The sequence below is a fragment of the Salarias fasciatus genome, chromosome 4 (assembly GCF_902148845.1).
Source record: "Salarias fasciatus chromosome 4, fSalaFa1.1, whole genome shotgun sequence".
Taxonomy (NCBI): Eukaryota; Metazoa; Chordata; class Actinopteri; order Blenniiformes; family Blenniidae; genus Salarias; species Salarias fasciatus.
In genome coordinates this window covers 21,243,303-21,264,217 of record NC_043748.1, presented here as the reverse complement: position 1 = coordinate 21,264,217, position 20,915 = coordinate 21,243,303, and the positions used below count along the sequence as shown (strand labels likewise).

Sequence of the window (20,915 nt, the reverse complement as noted above, 5' to 3'; positions counted from 1 at the left end):
GCAGTAAATAGCATATCATAGCGGGGCATCATTCAATTTTAATGGAACAACAAAGCAGCAGCCATGAGATGTGTGAATGTTGTTGGGTTTGATGCAGAAACCTTGTTTTCTTTTCAGCAAAACACGAAGCAAAGAAAGTAACACTATCTGGAGGTAGAGGCGTCATTTCAGGTATTCTGAAGGGAGGATGTGGGGGGGGGGCGGTCTCGCACATTTCAGCCTCTTGAATGTGTCTTCGCTGCTTTATGCTGTTTCATAACAATCAGAAATGCCTTTGAGTTCCCTGCAACGTTCCCTACAGAGTTCTCTATAGTGTTCTAGAAGGAGTTCTCTTCAGATTTCGGTTCCTGCCAAGTCCTCTACAAAGTTTCCCACAGTGTTATCTACAAAGTTACCTGCACAGCTTCCTACCGTATCCCACCATTCCCTACAGTTCTCTACAAAGTTCCCCACCGTGGTCCCTCGGGACCAGAGCTGGATTCCAGTCATCCGGTCTGTTCAGGTTTAGCCTCTGTGGTGTCTGCATCATTTTGCATGGAGTCCAAAGGTCATCCACCGATCGGGCAGATCAATAGGACTGGATTGATTGATTGATTTGAATTTGAGGGCGGGGCTGGTGCTGCTTCGGCAGCCTGTGCCGGATCGCGTATTTCTAGATTCACACCATCCCAGGTTTTGCCCTCAGCGATCAGAGGTCACACTGATGTGGAGGGACTGCATGTTCCTGCAGCTCACGCCTGGTTTGAAGGCTCAGTGTTCTCTCTGTTAACCTGGTCTGACCGGATGGACTGGATCAGACCAGACCAGCCGAACAGCGATACAGGACTCTTAATGGAGGTGAGATAAATTCACGCTGTTTTACTTTTAACCAACTGAAAGGCTGTTGGTTGGTCTCTTATTCAAAACTATCCAGGCTGAAGAAATCAGAGCGCACACAAACACACACACACACACACACACACACACACACACACACACACACACACACACACACACACACACAGCAGTGGATCTTATGAATAAATAATTGTTTACATGTACGCTTTGCTCAGGAAGCAACATGTAAAGAAAAGCTCTGCGAGGCGACTGTCTTCCCAGCTGAGGACGACGGCGTCTCGTGAGCCGAAACCTTCACCTTCATCCCAGGTCATCCTCAGGTCGGTCAGAGCTCATCAGAGGGCTCTGGGCTTGTCAGCCCTCAGTGTGTAAACCGCGGTGATGTAACGCTGTGTGTGTGTGTGTGTGTGCTGTCTCCCTGTGAAGCTGGCAGCTGTGTTTTGCATCTGAGCATGAGAACAAAGCGTCCTTTAAACTTTCTCACCTCAGGTTTTCATCCACAGTCTGGAAAACGTCGCCCTCCGTTCGACTCCCTCTAATAAATCGGCGGCGGCGCGGAGGTGTCGCCGGATTCGTTCACCTCTACGCTGCCGCTGCCGCTGATGAACTCGTAGCTCATGCGCTCTCGGCCGGGATGGCATCCTAAATGATTTGACCCTGCCGGCGGCCGGTTCCCGTGATTTACATGGCCCGGCCCGGAGGTGAGCTCACAGCGCCCGCACAAAAACCCGCACGGCGGGACGGCCGCTCGTAAATCACCTCTGAAAACAAGCGGCCCCTGATCTCATGGACGTGCCTCGCCGCAATTTAAATCAACTGGATTCCCGAGCGCCGTTAATAACAGCAGGAGCACGGGAGCAGATCTGAGAGGGAGGCATGTTGGGGGGGGGGTAGTTTTACTGGTGACGATAAAAGATCACAAATCAAAGCTGGCGGATGCAGCTGTTTCACTGGATTATAACTGTATGAGCAACCGGGTGAGACGCAGGACGACAGAGAGCTGCTGCCGCCACGTCCTGCTGCATCCCGTCGGTCCCATCTCACCGTCTCTGCTTTGGTGGTTGCTTCAAAATATTTTCATGACATGAATTTTTTTTTTAAAAAAGAAATTTGAAGACCTACTATTTGCTCACCTGAAGTGTTAAAATCCAGGTGCAAGAGAAGCTTCATCAGTGTCACATGTTTACAGCAGACCCACAGCCATTAGTTTTCACTCCTCTAAAACAATCAAACAGGTGTTTGGGCAAAGAAGATTCCTACACCAGAATACGTGTCAGTGGGGGGCAGCTGCATCCTGTGGTTCATTTTTAATTGGTCCAAAGCAAAGTCTAAAAATAAAATCAGATATGGAGCACATGGGAAGCTTGTATTCGACTGTATGGTGCTGCAGAGCTTTCACGAGTTAGCTTCTCCACAGCACAATGCTAATCACAGAAAAATGCACATACTGGTAACACAAACACAATGTTTCCATAAGAATTTATGATAAATCTAATATGCAGCACAAAAGAGAAATACGGCGCGTATGGTTAACAGCACGGGTTGAACGCAGGGACGGAATTTCCTCAACGGGACTGATAAAGTCTGCTTTGCTTCTGCTCGCCTGTGCAGAAACAGCTCTACCCCATGAAGTAAGGCAACATGCTTCTTCAATGTGACGGCAGTGAATGTGATGAATTTACCAGTCAACAATCGGTTGTTATGATCTATCCCACTTCATCTCACCTCCACCAGCCAATCTAATCGTACCAGGAAAGCTGATCTGTCCAAACCCAGAAGTCCCGGGCCAGTTTTAGCTCGGTTCATCACCTCATGCCACCACTGTGATGGTATCCAGTAAAATACTGGCTAATCCAGAGAATCAAGTGGAATAAACAGAATTTAAAACGTTCTTTTCCACCATGTGATGGCCTTTTTTCAATCTGATTCATCAGCAGATTGGCTAGAAGTAACACTTAAAATCAGAGAAAGTAGGTTTTCGTTACATTCTCACCACTGAATGCAACATATAAGTGGGAATATATAACTTTCAACATCCTGACGGTTTGCCACTGAGTCTGTAAATGTCTTTGGAATCGGATCATATGGACCCACCGACCATTTAAACATAACATATGTGACATTTTAGCTTCCAGTGAATCAAGATCACCTCCAATAAGAAGCCAAATGACGTTTTCTCGATAACAATTTCATGAAGTGCTGAAATCTGCCAAAGTCAGCGAGTTTTCCATGTTAACCTAGAATGTTTAGCTCTGCGCCGCCATCGAATGCACAACAGAGACGAGAAATACATTTTGCAGAGCCAGAAAAAATGCAGAAAGTTCAGAAACGTTGACCCAGCTGCAGATCGTCCATCTGTCCATCATGAGCCACGATCACCTTCCGTTAGAGGGGGAGCGAGGGATTTGTCTCACCGCTGGCTACCTTCACAGTGTGTGTGACTCACACACACACTCTATGTTCATATGTCAGTCTTTCTTTGCAGTGAAAACAGGATGTTTTGTATTCCATCTCGCGCTAACAACACATGGGACGATAAGTCATCGGCATCATCCGGGAAGAGGCTCGGTTACGCCGCGGCCTCGGGGAGAATCTCCAGTCGCCGGCTGCCAACTGCTCTGCGCCACGGACGGATAAATCACAACGGTGTGATCAGCGGAGTTATGCAAGACTTTTAAAGATCAAGAATGAGCTCTCTGTCCTTTTATGGGCTCCGAACTGGAGGAAGCAAACAAATCTGTTAGTCACAACAAGTTGGGACGCAGCGAGGAGGATGAAAACAAGACGCTGGCGCCGGAGCGGACCGCTGTGGAAGTGACGAGTTCAGCCGGTTCAGCTCATTATACAAGCTTTTCACCGAATGTTGAGACTCCTGATTGACTGACTGACTGTCCTCGTTTAATGGAATCTGGCTTCTTTGTGAATTTGGCCCAGTTTCTGTTGCGTCAGAGAGGTTTTGTACGTTTACCTATTTTTTCATGACTCTAAGTGGATGTTCCTCACCAGGCAGGTGTAAACACGCGGCTTGACCTTCGTTTAACCTTCACGAATCATCGCTGTGATTTCACTGCCTGAGCTTCCCAACGGCTGATTACTTTTCCAATATGAGTAATGTTTTACGAAGACTTGATACCTTTGTTGCATGTTTTACAACTTCTATCTGTCTTTCTTAATCTTAAGCTGTTTAAGCCGTATTAATGTTTACTGTTTTCCTAAACTCCTGTTTACTGGAGTCGGAGAGAATTCTTTATTATACTGTAACATTAGCATTAGCGTCCACTGAAACTATTTTCTCTCTCTATCTTGCTGTTTGAGTCAATGTTTAGCTTCAGTATTTTTTTAACTTACTTCTAAAAAACAACAACAACAACAAAAAACACCTAGCATTAGCATTAGCATTAGCACGGGGCACTTTGACAGGGGGGGACGGGAGCAAAGAACGGCGGAGGACCGTAAGACAACCTGCTCCATCAACGAAGCAAGGGCTTCAGCCAGTGTCTGCAGTGAAGAGCAGCTCTTTCACCATTTCACTAAACTCCTGTTCACTAATAGGAGAGCTCCTCTATCAGTCTTGTGCTAACTCAATGCTGCTGCTAGCGCCACAAAAGACCGACAGCGCTATCGTCTCGCTCAGTTCTGATTTAGCGTAAGCGTCCCGACAACAATCTACAATAGCCACAAAGAATTAGCTCATTGTTAGCATTAGCATCTTTCAAACCTCAATGCTGCTGAAAAAGGTTAAAAAAGTCACACCGGTGCTCAACAGAAGGAAGTGAATTGCTGTTGTGGATGAGTCTAATCAGTGGTTCTGGTCCGTGAAGCAGCAGAAAACAATGTTCCGAGCAGTGATTTAAATGAGCTGACCGCAGGACGGAAACTTAAAGCTGCTTTACTTCGCTCGGCTTAGGTTATTTAGAACACCTTAAAATGCAGCGCATGAAATATGCAGATCCAACTTTTCGGTCGAAGGAGGATTTAAACAGAAGTTTCAGTCCATTTAAATAATTCTATCAGCGTCCGCTTGTTCCCAAAAACTGTGAGCCTCAGCAACACCTGGTCAATTTAGCAGATATGGCTAATGAAGAGAGATAACACAGAAATGGGAATGCACCGAGAGGCATGAAGAGCCAAACTCGGAGCAGCAGTTTCCAGTAAAGGTGAAGTGAGGTAAATGCAATTCCATGTGAGCAGTGATGAATCTGATGGCAGGAATTCTGGCGGCCGGGGGGGAGTGACTAACGCCAGTTTACTGTAAACACAATATCTCTCGCCCGCATGACAAATCTTCAGTGGCTGGGATAGTATTGGATGTCTCTCAAGTTGGAATGTTACTCAGTTTACAAATTCACATGACTGGCGTGACTTTGGACGGGCCGATCGATATCGGAGAGCCTCTCCGAGCCGGAGCGTCCGCCCCGTCCACAGATAGCGCTCCAGATCTGAGATTCATGCTCCGGCTGTCAAAGTCACCTTTACCATCTCCGCCAATTACTGTGAGTTCTGGGAGGCGGCGGAGCGAGGCCCGGCCCGACACCACACATCAGCGGGAGGGACACACTCCGGCGCTGCCAGACAGCTGCTTTGTGCCGCGGTTTACAAATTGAATTGTCTGAGGTGGCGCGATATATCTGCTCACCAAAACGGACGACTTTTGTTTTATGGAGTCTCAAACCTCATTTTAAAATATATGGAGCGCCGTTAAATGGGAGTGCTTTGGAGAAACAGAAATGAAAAGTGATTTCTGAGCTCCCAGCGGGCTCGGAGTCTGGTTTTATGGGTTCAGCGGGAGGGAGGGGGGGGGCAGGGAAAACCACCCTGGTCCATGTGATCCGCCCTGAATTAAAGATGCTTCACCATCTTACTCCATATTCACTCTGAAATCAATCTGGTCACATGATGTTTTTAAATTCAGAATGAAGTTATTCTGAATTGAAGCTTACATGAAAAACATTTATTCAGCTTTATGGTTCGAAGGGTTCTGACTGGACAGGAGGCGGAACGTCTAACAAACTCCAGGAAACAAACTCCAGTTCCTGCATTTTGTTCTCTCTCGACAGGCTTTACTTTACAAAGGTCCACATTTTTTATGCTTTCATTCACCCGCTCTTTTCATTAAATCCATTTCTTCTACAACTCCCGTTAAATAAACAGTTTCTGTATGAGTCCAACATCAGTTTTGGGCAGCCATCTTGGAATATGTGCGTCATGTCGACAGGACAAGAGAACGAGCAGAACCACCCAAATGAATTTAAACAGAATAAATGGTATACACGATGGAGGAATTAATTAATCACACTTTAAAATCAGAATTAACCAGCAACTTTATTCGGAATTAAGTTTTAATTTGGAATAGCCTTTTTAAGGGGGAATCAGGTGTTTACAGAACGATGTCTGTTTACACAGAAACGGCAGAAACGCTGAAAACATTTCTTCTTATGAGATTATGTTTTGAGCACGACTGGGAGTGAAGAAGTAAATCAAATAGCATCTGATCATAAACTGAGGGTGTTTTTCTCTGTGCCTGTTGCTGAAAACTGTCCCAGTCATCATCACACTCCTGGTTTCCCGTCACTGAATCTTTCATGACTTTTACTTTGCCCTCAGTTTAAAGCTGCACTGCATTCAACACTTATTCACCACGATCTGTTTTTAAAAAAGCGCACTGGAGACGGCCTGCTGGAAAAAGCAGGAAACAGCGTGGTCTGCATGCCAGGCCACGAGCTGGTAAACGATCAAGCTTCCTTCTGGTGGGCGGAGAAAAAGAGTCTCACCTTATGCAGATGATGGTGTAGTAAATGTACGGATGGTGTTCAGAGAGAGCGCCAGTGTATGAGAGTGTAGCAGCAGAAATCCCAAATTAATCTCCAGTAAACGCTCCTAATACCTTTCTGTACTCCCTAAATACCCCCTCCTGTGTGTACCACCACCACCACCACCCGTCCAACAATCTCCTCTCTTGGACTGCCCAAGGCAGAATGATTAATTTGTAGCTATTGATTTCTCTTCCTGAGCTGATAGTGTGTGTGTGGTGGTGGAGGAGGGGGAGGGGGGGGGGGGGGGGGCGTAGTGTGGGAGAGGGTCAGGAAGCAAAAGAGGGTGAGACGGGGTGGTGGGGGGTGGGGGAGGCGGAGCTGGTGGGGGTGGTGGGGGGACACATCCAGTATTCAGTGTAGTGCTTCTCTGCAGTTCTTTTTTTTTCTCCCTCTAATCTTTAATGTAGGAAAAAAAGCCAATGGTTGCAGTCTGGATGCGTCAAACCATCTCTCTTCCTCTCTCTCTCCCTCTCTCTCCCTTCATCTCTACCTCTCTCTCCCTCGCTTTCCATCTCCCTCTCTTCCTCTCTCTGTCTCTCTTCATCTCTCTCTCTCTCTCCTTTTCTCTCTCTCTTCCTCTCCCTCTTCCTCTCTCTCTGTCTCTGATTGGCGATTCACTGAGTGTCCACATGTCATCTCCTGCCCTGCTGCAGCGGCGAGCAGCACGGCATGCTGGGAGTGGGGTGGGGGGTGGGGGGAGGAGGGGGGCGCCGGAGGGGGGAGTTTAAGGGAAGAGCGGCAAGAGGCGTGTATTCATCCATTTCCCTGTTTCATTACATCTATGTAAATGCTGCTGGCTCTACACATAAACACACACACACACACACACACACATATATTTATGTGTGTGTGTGCCTATCACCCCCCCTCGTCTCATATGAGAGAAACACCGCTGCTCTTCCTCTCCATTCCTCTCTCCGTGTGATGATTCCTCCTCCCATCCTCGAGCCTCTTCACCTCCGTTAAATCCTCCGTGCAGCTGCTGAGGAAATTTAATATTGTGGCCCGTGAAAAAGCAGAGGCGGAGGAGTGGGGGGGTGGAGGAGGGGTGGAGGAGGGGGGGTTCGGTGTGAGGAAGATGACAGGCTGTCTGATCGGCACTTAATTCTGTTGGGTAATCATTTTAATTAAGCCTGGATGTGGTTAGCGTTCGCACTGACGAGCCCGTCTCAGCGCACTACAAGTACGCTTCTGACAGACGACGTTCGCTGATGAGCGTGACCTACATACACACACACACACACACACACACACACACACACACGGACGCAGCACGGTCTCCTTGCTTCATGCAGAAATGTGCACAACAATCAGCGAATGTCCATTTTGTTTCCTTGACCTTTCAAGGGCGCGGATACAGCGGCGGCGACAGGCCGTGAAATTAAAGCGTGTGCAGCTTGGCGCCGAATCAAAGCGCTGGAAACAACCGATCCCCCCAGATGAAGAGTGAGGATAAACAAAACCACTGTTGCTGTTTGCTGCAACGGCGCCGCCGGTCACGTTATTTTCTGAAGTCGGATCTGCTGAACGAAACGGAGCCCAAACCTGGAAATCTGACAGAAAACGGCTGAAAAACGGAACTGGGGCGGCGCCAAACCCACCGCTGCCGTCCGCTGGGAGCAGTGTCCTGCTCAGGGACACATCGGGGAATCAAACCTGCAGCCCTCCACTTGATAAGATGACCACTCCGACCGAGCCACGGCTGATTAGAATACATTCATGCGCAGCTCTGCACGGTGGTGAAGTGGTTTAAAACACGGTTCGATCCCGGTGCGGTGGCCTCTCTGAGATTCCTCCTCATGAAAAATACATCCTGCTCCTCACATGGAGGGGGGAGCGCTCATACGTGCACATACATGAGGAGGAGGAGGAGGGGAGGAGGAAGAGGAAGGGAGGAGGAGGTAGAGGCTCCATCCTCTCCTCAGTGGACTGAACCCCTCCTGAAAACCTCCTCCTCTTCCTCCTCTTCCTCCGGTTCATCCTGTTTGGTCCCTGATTGGTTGGAATCTGCAGCTGACTGAAGCGTCGTCGGCTGGTTCTTCCACTTCGTCCTGGCAGGACGTCGGCTGCACCGCCAGGGCCAGTCTTTCCCAAACTCCATCTTTACATCACTTCCTGTAAAGCAGGAAGTCCATTTCTGCCATTTTTTTCTCATTTAATTTAATGTTTTTAAATCCATATCCTGTAAACGCCACCGAGTCCGGGATTCCATGGATTTCCAGTGGACTCTAAAAAGTTCCTTGTGGGTCTTCGTCGTCTCCCGTTGCGTTTTTTGGACCGAATCGGTCTTTTCAGCCGTCTCGTTTGACAGATACAGTCTCATTACAACAGTTTGTTTTCCCAACAGCACCATTTGCTGTGACAGTGGGGTCTGCCAGCCCTGTCGGCTGCAGTAAATACTCGCTCTGGAGCGCAGTAAACACCACCATCTGAGCAGCGTCACACTGACAGGAAACTCTGACGGCGTTCGAGGAGGCAGACGGGCGGGCGGGGGGCAAAAACACCCGCCACTCCTTCACCTCGTGTCCAAAACTGCTCCGCGAGCTTCATTTTCAGTAGCGCACGGTCAGTGAAAACCCACAAAATACAAAACACAAAGGCAGAATAGTGTCATTAACCAATTTGTTTCCCTAATTTTCTTTTAATAAAAGAAAGAACACAGTAAATAAACTGAAAAAAAAAATTCAAAATTACATTAATAGAGCCAATTTTTAACTAGTTTTGATAAAATGAAATATTTACCATCAAAATCAGGCAAAAGTGATTCATTAAACTTAATAACGACTGTTTTAAATGATACATAAAGAGTTTAATGCAACATTTTCTCAACATTAATTGTTTAATAGCAATAAATACAATTAACTGAAGTTAAGGTACACTGAAATGTGTAAGTTCTTAGAGTCATTTTAAGGTGACGTATTTATGCTTTTCAAGCGGAAACAGATGGTCTTTGCATTGTTGTTAATAAAAGTTTAACGTTCACATGAAAACCTTTGAAAAACAAACGTCGGAAGCTGAAAACGGTGTAGTTTCCACGTTGAGCCATGAGTCGGCGCTGCTGATTGTCACACAAACTCATGTGCAACTTAGTTTTTCGTATTTGAGATGTTTTCAAAAAGTTGCATTTCTGGTTTCTGCGAGTTGAAACAGACGAAGTTTCAGGTTTCCATTGAAAACGTCAGAAGGTGAGCGCTCAAGTTGAAATTTGCTGAGACTTTGCGTCTTTCCGAAGCTCCAAAGCTCAGTCAAGCATCGCTTTTCGGTTTTCCGCCGTGTCTGCTGCCCAGATCGGAGCATTCCCTCTTCCCGCCGGACTCGGCGCCATCTGGAGCGGATCACCTTCACCCTCTCAGACGTCCGCCGCTCCTTCCCTCCTCCTTGCCCTCCGCTCGCTCCTCCATCTGGCAGACGTTCGGCCCTGCTGGCGTTTCCTCTCGCGTCCTCCACCTGAGCCCCCCGCGGCGACCCGGGCCCCGGAATCTGAATGTCCTCACGTCCTGGCCTGTGTCTGCAGCTCTCCCGCCGGGTGCTAAGAGGACTTCAGAGGTGGGAACATCTCTGTCTCCGGTTGTTTGTTTCCCGGCAGCAGCCTTTCTCTCCCAGACAAACATGAAACTTTAATGTTGCTGCGATACGAGCCGATAAAACGCAAGTCAAAAATCCCAGTCGGTGAGGAAGTGACCTCTCTGCTCATGCAAAGTCCAAGTCTGAATATATGATTGTCTGAAATAATCAGTCAGCTCTTGAAAATATAAAATATTCCATAAAAAATGGGAGCGTTGTTTATCAAGATGGATGCAGCTCAAGGTTCGAACATAAGATATTATGTATAAACTAACAAATTTTCCAGAATATAACCCATCCTTTTTTTGTGTGTGTGTTTTACTTCTTTGGCTGCAGGTGATTTAAATGAAGAAGCTGCACATAAATGAAAGAAAAAAACAGCAGTACAGACCACCTCTGACCACTAGAGGCCACTCTATGACAACAGAAAGCTGCTCCAGCACCACAGAAGAGCCTCCGTCTCGCTGTAAGAACCAGAAAAATGTTCAAAAAGAAAAATAGAACAACAGAGAAACAGAAAGAGGTCACGCTGAGAAATGGAAGCTGGCAGCTAATGCTAACCGCCGCTGCTGCAGGTTAGCTTTACGTAGCGTTCCAAGGGAAAACGCATTGTTTTTGTGTTTTCCTTTCTAAAAGGTTTTTATGTTTGCACAACGATGTCTTTGGAAAATGGTGTAGTTCCATATTAGGCCACTAGGTGGTGCTGTTGGTTGTTTCTATAATGAAACCGCACACACACAAATACTGTAGAGAACAAAACACTCCAACACAATAACAAGGGGACAACATGGACATGTGGACAATTGGAAAAGTTGGATTGTTGTTACAGTGACTGTCAACTCTCAATCCACCAACTCCAGCAGAAACTGGACCAGGACCAGAACCAGGACCAGGAGAATCTGGACCAGGACCAGAACCAGGACCAGGACCATGTGGACTGAGAACTAACGCCGAGTTCTGTCGTCATGGAAACCCATCCCCTGAAACACTGTGAATGTCATGTTCTGCTCTGCTGCAGCTGTTTCCGGGGCGCTGTGGCCTTGTTTGGGTTCTGGTCTCGTTTCAAGCTGCTGCTGATTTGTTTCAGCTGCGGCGCCGGGTGAGGATCCTTCCTGACGAGCAGCGGCTCTACCTGGACTTCAGACCTCACCCCATGCAGGATCAGAACTGTTGCTTCAGTCGGTGTGTGAGAGACATGTTTAGGCTCCCTACACCTGGAATAAGTCTTGTTTATTTTCAAGGACTAATTTATTTTCATAAAACTTCAGTTTGATTCGCTTCCTCTGCTTGCTTTCTGCGCCTGAGCCTCAGACCGATGAAACTTTCCCGTTTTTGCTTGAAAACATTGTCATGAACACGATTCCTCCTCCTTCAAACTTTTAATTTTATTTCGACGATAAACCCATAGAAATCCACATGTTCTCTTTCCTTATGAAAGCTGGTGTCCGAACACGTTACAGCAGAATTCTAACTCTCGCTGTATCGCCGTCACTCAGTCTTCACTGCTATCATCGCCATCGTCCCGTCAGCGCCGACAGAAGCAGGAAGCGGCGCCGTCCTCGTACCTTGCCTCCACTCGGGGATGATGCAGTGTGTTTGGGCTGCGTTCTGACACAAAGCAAATACACCCTAATAGATTGCAAATGAGCGGCGCTGCGGACACCACCAATTAATCAAAGAGCAGATTGCTGCGCCTCCACTGTGCTCCTGCGAGGCGGAGCGGAGGAGAGGAGCGAATCGCGCCTCCTCAAAATGAATGGATCGTATCTGCAGTTAATTATCATTTACTGCAGGGTCTCTCTGGGACGTTTCCCCGGCTTCAGGACACAGCCGGCCCGGCGAGGTGGAGCGAGCCGAGCGCCGCCGCCGTGTGGGCCCGGATCGGAGAGTTGGTAATTACACTTTCATTGTAGGAGGATCAATTCTATGTAATCAGAGCGCAATCTCACTGGAAGTCGAGTGCTCGTTCAAGCCACTTAAACATGGAAACTTTAGATTTGTACAGAGGACGACATTAGTTTGGAAAACAGACTCACAGCACAGGAGCAGAAAATTGATTTTAAACCCTTTAAGTGACTGAAATACCTGGTAAAGGTGATTTTGCAGCCTTATTTTCACACTTTTAGAACTTTAAATACAGTAGAATAATGAAGAAATAATGAAATGGACCAAAACAAGAGTCTGTGACGCATTAACCGAAGTCTGCTTCCTCTTGGCCAACAAAAAATACAAAAATTTGACCTTCTATTGCTGAAAATGAACAGATCTCATTACATTCCCTATTTAACTTCACTCCTCTGGTCAATTCGAGCCATAGTTACGTGACATTTTGAGTTAAAACAAATCATTTTGTGTTTGTCATTTCAAAAAAGTTTCGCGTTCACACGGCAACATTGCCTGTTTCCACGGAAACAAGAAACCATGCGGTTGGCGCGATGCCAGGCCGAACCAACGACGGGTTAACAGGTGAGTCGGTCACTGCGGTGAAGCTGCTTTCATTTAGTACCTGAAGAAAGCAGCAGCAGCAGCAAACCTTCTGTTTGTGCTTAAAAACAAAGGCGCCGTGACGGACGCGATTAGCGGGACGGCGTGGGTCGGAAGCTTCGCTACTTAAACTGCTTCAGATTAATGATGACTGACATTTCGCCAAACGAACTTTTCACACGGCTGGAGGAGCCGGTTATTCCCCTGCATTTGTGGGATGAGCAGACGGGCTTCGTCGAAAGCGTCTGGCAGCGGCGAGTCGCCGTTCCCGGGCGGCGGCTGGGTCTCCGTCCTCCAGGAAGCTTCCGGACGACGGAGCGTTGGGTTTAATGTCCGTCCTTGGTCTGAGCGGCCGCTCGTCCTCTTTTAAATGGAAATAGTTTGGAGTTGGGAGCAGGCGGTGAGCAGTCGGCGCTCTGCTGAGCCGGCCTGCCGCACATACACACACACACACACACACACACACACACACACACACTCACACTCACACACTGTGTGCTTACTTACACAAAGCTTGGCCCTGGGTATGTTTCGTATCGATTTGTTCTCTGGTCATGTCGGATAAAGATAGACCCCACCCAACAGGACCGGCTGCCTCTAAAAATAACACGTGTAAATCAAGGCTGGCGCACACACACAAACACACACACACACACACACACACACACACGCACTGCTGCTGGCTGCCACGATGACGAGGTGTCGAGGGTCAGAGCGGATAATTATTATGTAGTGACTGTGATGCTCCACTCGTTAACGCTGTGCGCTTCATTTTCATGCCTTCTGATTTACAGGCGGCGCTGGGAGGAGTGTGTGTGTGTGTGTGTGTGTGTGTGTGTGTGTGTGTGTGTGTGTGTGTGTGGGGGGGGGGGGACTCTTTATGCAAAGTGGTGGGGGTTGGGAAGGGGGCGCCACTGAAGTTTACAGCCCCTCGTTCCATCGATCAAACCCATCCGCGGCATTAATCATACAGTAAAGCGATTACCCGCCATCGCAGTCCTCTGCCGTCCGTCTCCCCGCCGCCACGGCGGCCGAGCTGCCGGGACGCCGCCGCTCATATTCAAAGGAGGGGTCACAGCGGGGGCTCCTGTGTACTTTAAGCCATAATTGTTCTCCTCGGTTTGCCATAAATCTCCATACATATTGTTCTTCTCGATTGGCGGATGGGAAGCGAGAAGCCGGGGATGATGGACGCGTCTCGCACGGAAACAGGTGATGGACGCCCGTGGGTGTTTCTTTCACTCCGCCAGTGATTGACTCACAACGTTATATCACTGTTTCTATTTAAGAACAGACTTTTAAAGTTAAGTGCTATGTTTGAAATTCAGAAATCTCCTCCAGCATCAATCACTTCATTATTTAAAGAACAGCAGATACAGAGATCCTGTTTCTCCTTCCTTTTATCATCAGATGAGAATGTAAGACAGTTTGATTGAAAGAAGTGCAAAAATCCAGATTATAGAGCATCTTCCTCCTCTATCATCCACACGCATCGTTTCAAAAACTCCCCTGTAAACAGCCCTCCTTCTCCATTAGCCAACCATGAGTTCCAGGTTGGTGTCGATGCTACAGAAGCTAACGGACTTCTGACTTTTACAGCTAAACCGTCTGATCCTCCGCACTCCCAAACTTCAGGGAAAGAACAAACACGAGCTGAACCGTTACAGACCAGACACACAGACAAACATGGTATTTCAAAATAAAAGTGATCGTGATAAGTGCTGTTTTTACTTGCCTATAGGTAGAACAATTGAAGAATATCATCTCATCATGTGAAAAAGCAGTAAGACGCTTCGCCCTCTCTCTGAAAACCCTGCTGCAATTAATATAAATGTATCACATACAACGTGTGTGTGTGTGTGTGTGTGTGTGTGTGTGTGTGTGTGTGTGTGTGTGTGTGTGTGTGTGTGTCTGGTATCAGACCTGGACAACAGACCCCAGGCTGCTCTCTAACACGATCGATACTCTGCACTGATATCCTGACCAGGGTTTGTTCTCTGCAGCCTGTAACGAACGGCAGCATCACCAGCAGCGCCGGCTCATCCCGGACCGCCGCGCCGCTGACGAGGAGGGGGGGCGACAACACCGTCAGGTCGGGTGGATCGCAACGCCGCTCCGTCACGCCACAACAGGCCCGTTTCCACGGCGACGGGGTCGAGTCAAAATGCTAAGCTTTCGTTGCGTTTGGATGGCGGTGCTCGGCACCGCTCAAAACTTTTAAGAACAGCTCCTATGGTAGAACTTCAGGCAACACTCAGGCTCCGTCTCCATGGAAACGAGTCTGTGGACGAGCTGGGGCTCAGTGCCGAGTTGATGGTGCGCACACACACCACACTGCTAAGGTAAATGGTTGTAGATGGAGTGGACAATCGACAATGAAATCAGAGTTTCACTCCAGAGGATCATGAGTCCCGGTCCAGATTCTCCTGGTTCTGGTCTCAGTCCAGATTCTCCTGGTCCTGGTTCTCCTGGTTCTGGTCTCAGTCCAGATTCTCCTGGTTCTGGTCTCAGTCCAGATTCTCCTGGTCTTGGTTCTCCTGGTTCTGGTCTCAGTCCAGATTCTCCTGGTCCTGGTAGTTTTAGAGTTGATCATCAGCGTAACAATAATCCAGTCTGGTTGTTGTGTTCTCCGGTTGTTTATATTTGCTCTGTGTGGTTTAACAGCACTAACTAGCACAACCTGTTAACTAGACTGTTGTCAGTCTATCTGCCGTTGCCGTGGAAACTGACATCGTTTTCAGAACGTTGCTGTGCTAAATTGAAACTTTCCTGAAACAAAATTGCAACACCGACCTCGGGGTCTGAGGTGCTCGGAGAAGGGAAGCAGGATGAAATGAAAGCCATGAAGTTCACTGTTGGCCAGTTTTACTCTTTAATGTTTATAAGTGATGCTGATTATTTCCTTTAAAAAAAAACATGAACAGGAGTATAAACCCGATGTGTTTTCAGTCCAGCGGTTGTGTGCGGCTGTGTTTCCTGGCGGTGTAATCCGGCCGAGTGGCGGATCGGTGTCATAATGCGGCCTGATGCCACTTCGGGGCCGGGACATTAGCCCGGCTGGGTAATCCTGATCTGATCGGACTATGAGACTAATCCCGCTGCCCTCGCCGCTATCTGCTCCTATCTGGCCCGGCCTCCGCGCTGCACGAACGGCGGCGCTCGGACATGTGCGAGCGCGCGGCCGACACACTCCCACACGTGTTTTCGGAGGCATGAATGTACGCCACATCGATCCGCCCACGCGCTCCCGCAGAGCAGCCGTCGGCAGGCAGGAGCTGAGAGCCGCCGTCCGCCGTGATTGACGGGAGCTGTGGGAGGCCGTAACGCAGCGCTGGTTAAGACGGCCTCGGCTGGGCGAAGCAGGCGAAACAGTCCAGACCCACAGTTCAGACGAAGCGGTGCTGACCCAGAAACACCAGAAACAAGGAGAAGAAGAAGGAGCGACAGCAGGCGCTCACTGGGAGGGAGGCAGGAAACCCAGCAGGCCCGTCCCACCTGCAGGGAATCCGGCCTCCAACGGCCCCTCGAGCAGGGAGAACATGCAAACCCCACAGTGTGTGTTCACCGCCAACACCTGGAACAGCAGAAATCAAAGCTTCTTTGTCCCTGAAGACCCCATCCTTAACATGAAGACGTTCCACGTGAAAACGTGTCCTGTTGGCGGTTTTGTTTTGACAACGGTGTCCGTTTCCACGGAAACGGCATAAATGACGCAGTTAGCATGTCGGGCCACCAGCTGGCGCTGTTGGTTGTTTGCTATTACATCGACTGTCGACCAAGTCCCAGGAGAACATGGCGCAGTAGCAGCTTTCCAGAAAAGTTTTCTCGCGTTTCCATGGAGACGGAGTCCGAGCGTTTTCAAAAAGCTGCGTTTCCAGTGACTCCGCGCGCCATCGCTGTGTAAACCGGCAAACAGAACACCAAGAAAGGATTGTGTTTTCACTTGAAACAGCCTCGGTGTCTTCCTGAAGACATGTTTGATCGACCTTTTTTTTTTTAACTGTTCAAGTTGAAACTCAATGCTCGATTATTAATCTCCTCTTGGTGGAATTGCTTTAGTTACTTGGCAAAGGAAGACTTCTTTCCTTTCATTCTCTCCTTCAAGAATGTGGAGTTCATTATGGGCAATAATCTGGATTATATTAGCTTGACTGTCTGTCCTCAGTGGGTCAGTCTGAGTCAGAGGAGGAAGATGCTCTAGGATCTGGATGTCAGCTGAAGTTACGGTTTCATTTGAGGAAAGTTGAAGTAAATAAACTTCAGCTGTGATTTGAAATGTAAATCTCTTCAACTGATTCGGGCGGTGGGCGGCGCGCGGCGAGCGGCGAGCGGAGCAGAGGTCGTCCAGGCGGAGCTCCCACCCACCGTGGGGTTTCCCAGTATGCCCCTTCACGGCTTCTCCCCCTCGCCTCGTGGTTATACAAACACAAACGGCCGCCCACCCTGCCGCGTGTGGGCCCGAGCTGCCGAACGCCGCCGCCGCCGCCGTCCAGGCCCACTGGCCTCCAGAGGACGAATGCAGCCTCGTTAACATGTGAAATGTTAAACCTGCCGCCTGCTCCTCGCTGCAGCTGCATCCACTCTGGGTTTTTTTTTTTTTTAATTTGTCGTCTTCCATATTTTCTCTCTTTAGTTTAAAAAGTTTGAACTACCTGTAATTAAAAATACTGGCTTTCTAAGACCCAATTTCCAGAAGAGGAAGCCGGTTGAATGGATCTGACCCTGCAGTGCCCCCCCCCCGGGCTGGGATCATTCATGAATCACAAATGATAAATCTGAGTGTTTCCTGTTGTTTTAATCCCGGAATCCAGAGAGAGGGAGGATGAGTTGGTGTGAAGGGAGCGCATGGGGAGCTGGGAGGCGATGTTTCCCTCTCGTCTTGACGGCGCTCCGTTTTGTTTGCTAGTTCAACGACGGCCTGGCAGGGATTGATATCACTGGATCGGACCATTCCCTCCCACTCCCTCCACGGCCAAGCGTTCCCGGCAGCCGGGCCGAGGTGAAGGAACACCGGCCAGGTCGAAGGTCACCACCCTGCACACCCTCTTCACAGGTGGAGATCCACCGGCCTGCGTGTCAGTCAGCTGACGAGGCATCTGCAGTGCAGTCCACTGAATCCACAGTTCTGGAGGATTTCATGGTCAAAAGGTTCAAGTGGAGCAAAAAGCTTCCAGTTTTAAAGTTCCAGACTTTATATTCTCCTCCTCTCTTTCTCTCTGATGACTTCTGATGAAACTCAGCAGTTAAATTTGAGATTCTAAATTTTCTTCAGCCACAAAAATAAAGAAATGAATGTTTTATTTTCACAAAAACCTGAATTTTCTTTGAGATATCTTCATTTAGGAGATAAAAGGATGAAATTATCCAGTATTATTCATGACAAAAACTTCACAATAGAGGAAAGATGAAGTGAGAAACAAGGTGACGGGAGCAGAGTTCCCTCAAACACTAAACCAGAGCCGTCAGCCAAACCCAGAGGAGCAGGAAGAGACGGACCCTCCATCCCACAAACCGGATCAGCTGACGTGTTCACATCAGATTCACAAAGTTCAGCTCATAAAAAGACGCTTTCTCCAAGAAACACAAACTCTGGACGAACCGCTGAACCTCATGCTGACATCCTCTGGATTTTTAACCTTTCTCTGCTTTCAACGTGTTCAAAACTGCAGTTCTGACACAACGTTCACATAAAAAAACCCTAAAAATGACAAAAAAAAGACAATATTTCTTCTTTTTCTCTCATGTGTTTTATGAGAGTCTCAGAACTTAAATCTTCAACAGTTAAAAAGCAGAAATCCAGCTCATCGTTTACAGGAAAAATCAGAGGAGTGTTTCTCTCTTAATCTCGGGTTTATCTGTCAGTCGTTTGTCTAATTTCACCGGAACTGAACATTCAAGTTAAAAACCTGCTGAACTCTCAGAAGCGTGTGTGTGTGTGTGTGTGTGTGTGTGTGTGTGTGTGTGTGTGTGTGTGTGTGTGTGTGTGTGTGCGTGTGTGTGTGCAGCTTCCCTGTTTCTCAACGTTTCATTAAAAAAAGTGAAGCAGACCTCGCAGAAGCAGGTCAGGAAAACTCTGCAGCCGGTGTGAATTAACCCGTAAAGAGAAGAGAAAAAAGAGTTTCCAGGACGATTTGATGAAGCGGTGAAGAAGTTTCATGTTTACTGTCGAGCCAGAACCTCCACTCAGACCGCTGCCTCTGGTTTTTGAAAAGTTTACACTGAATGAAACCAGAATTTTAAAGTGTCCTTCTAAAACATGCTGAAACATCCTCTATTTGAAGCTTTTTAAAAAAAATGTCTCCTTCATCAACCCTGAAGCTGCTCTGAGATGTCCCAACGTTAGAAAGAAAAGCTGCTTTAATGGAAAAAGTTTGGACTCGTTGCAAAGTCATCCTGCAGGCTGGATGTGACACTGCTGCACCACACACACACACACACACACACACACACACACACACACACACACACACACACACACACACACACACACACACACACACACACGGAAAGTGGTCATTTTGAGGTGACTGTGATGAAGCAGTCGATGTTTTCTGTGGCCATGAGCTGCAAACAAGCCTGTACAGCTGCTACAGCTGGGGTGTCAAACGTAAAGCCCGCGGGCCCAAATCAGTCCGCCAGGAGCTCCGATCCGGCCGCCAAGTCATCAAATTGACGTCATTTCAAAGAAAACACCGAAAACAAACAGCAGACACGACTCGACACCGAGGCATCGGCCCTGAACGTTAGCTTCCTGGTTCCCGATTAGCTGGCCTCAAAGCCCGGCTGCCAGGGGGAGTCTGGACAAATACCCACAATGCAACAGCTGCAGGGGAAGTTTTGTGGACGTTTCACAGTAGAATGATTCATTATAATCGGCTCTATGTTGGAGTTACGATCATCTTCTGTATACTCTGCATCACAACAAAGAAAACTTGAATCTGGAGGTTTTTACTTTATCAAAACCTGAGCTCCAGTGTTTCTGACAGTCCTGCTATGGACGGTTCTACAAATGGATATTTGTTGCAGTAACGTCGTGTTAGCGATTGTCTGTCGTTTCTAATGGTGATTCTAATGTTCCAGTGTCCAGCTGCCGTCGTTACTGAGTGAACCAGCGGAGAACCAAACAGTCTTCAACTCTGAGAAATATTCAGTCACTTCAGAGCAGCTTAAACTGTTTTCAGATTGAAAGAGTTAAATGAACCAAAGACAAACGACCTGGCGGTCCTGATCCACTCTGGGAGGGACGGCCAGAGACATGAGAGCCGGGGACGGACAAGTTCTCTTGAGGGGTCAGAGCTTCAAAAGGTGGTCCAACAGCTGGTCCAAAAAGACCCTTCAGACCGTGGAAGCACCGGTCAAGGTGGGCAAATGAGAAAAATACCTGATGCCAAAGACACGAGACAGACAGACAGAAAACAGGACGGAGGCGGCGGCAGCGGTGGACCGGACCCGGGACCGGAACCCCTCCTCTTACCTTCCAAGCAGCACGTCCTCCACAGGCCCGAGTGGGTCATCACCTCCTCGTTCTTCTTGCTGGTCTCGTTCTCGCTCATGGACTTGGTCTTGCAGACGCCGCGCGAGTACAGCCAGTAGTCCGTGCCGACCGCGATGGTCATGAGGCTGAAGGCCGCGAAGGCGCCCACCGTGGTCAGCAGCATCTGGACTCCGCGGTCGAACAGACCCATGTTTCCGCATTCCATGAAAGGGGGACCCCCTTTCCTCTTGATGTACAGGAAGTAAATATTTGAAAATTTGCGGGACCAAATCAAACCGAAAAAGCGGGATATACTCGAGTGTAAGGAGAGGGAAGAAGGAGGCGGAGGATGCGGTAGGAACCTTATGGTTGCGTTTGGGTGAGGACCAAAACAAGAGAAAAAAAAAACCTGGAGTCGGTTTGTGTTTGGAGGCGAGAGAAGAGGAGACGGCGGCGTCCCTCCTCTCCGGTTCTTCTTGTACTTTTACACCCAACGAGAAGAAAAAGGGATTAAAGATGGAGCGTGAGAGTGCCTCGGCAGGCCTGCAGCTGGAGCCCCGCGCCACGGCCGCCAACAGCTGGGTAACGGCACTGGAGACGGCCTGGAGCCGGACGGGAGCTCGATCCTCCACAAACAACCTGTTTGTGGACTTGTAAAGGTTACAGAGCTGAATCCTATACACGGAGGGGGGGCGAGGAGCCAGTGACGGCAGGATTACAGTACAACAGTTCAATACCAGCAG

General features: G+C 48.4%; 1 protein-coding gene across 1 annotated transcript in view; it reads right to left on the bottom strand.

Annotated features, from left to right (window-relative positions):
* Nucleotides 1–20,696, bottom strand: part of cacng2a (calcium channel, voltage-dependent, gamma subunit 2a) — a 53,652-nt gene extending 32,956 nt beyond the window's left edge. Inside the window, exon 1 of the mRNA XM_030089606.1 lies at nt 20,173–20,696. Coding sequence (XP_029945466.1) covers nt 20,173–20,398 — 226 coding nt within the window. The 5' untranslated portion in view covers nt 20,399–20,696. The remainder of the gene's footprint in view (nt 1–20,172) is intronic.
* Between the last annotated feature and the right edge of the window lie 219 nt (nt 20,697–20,915).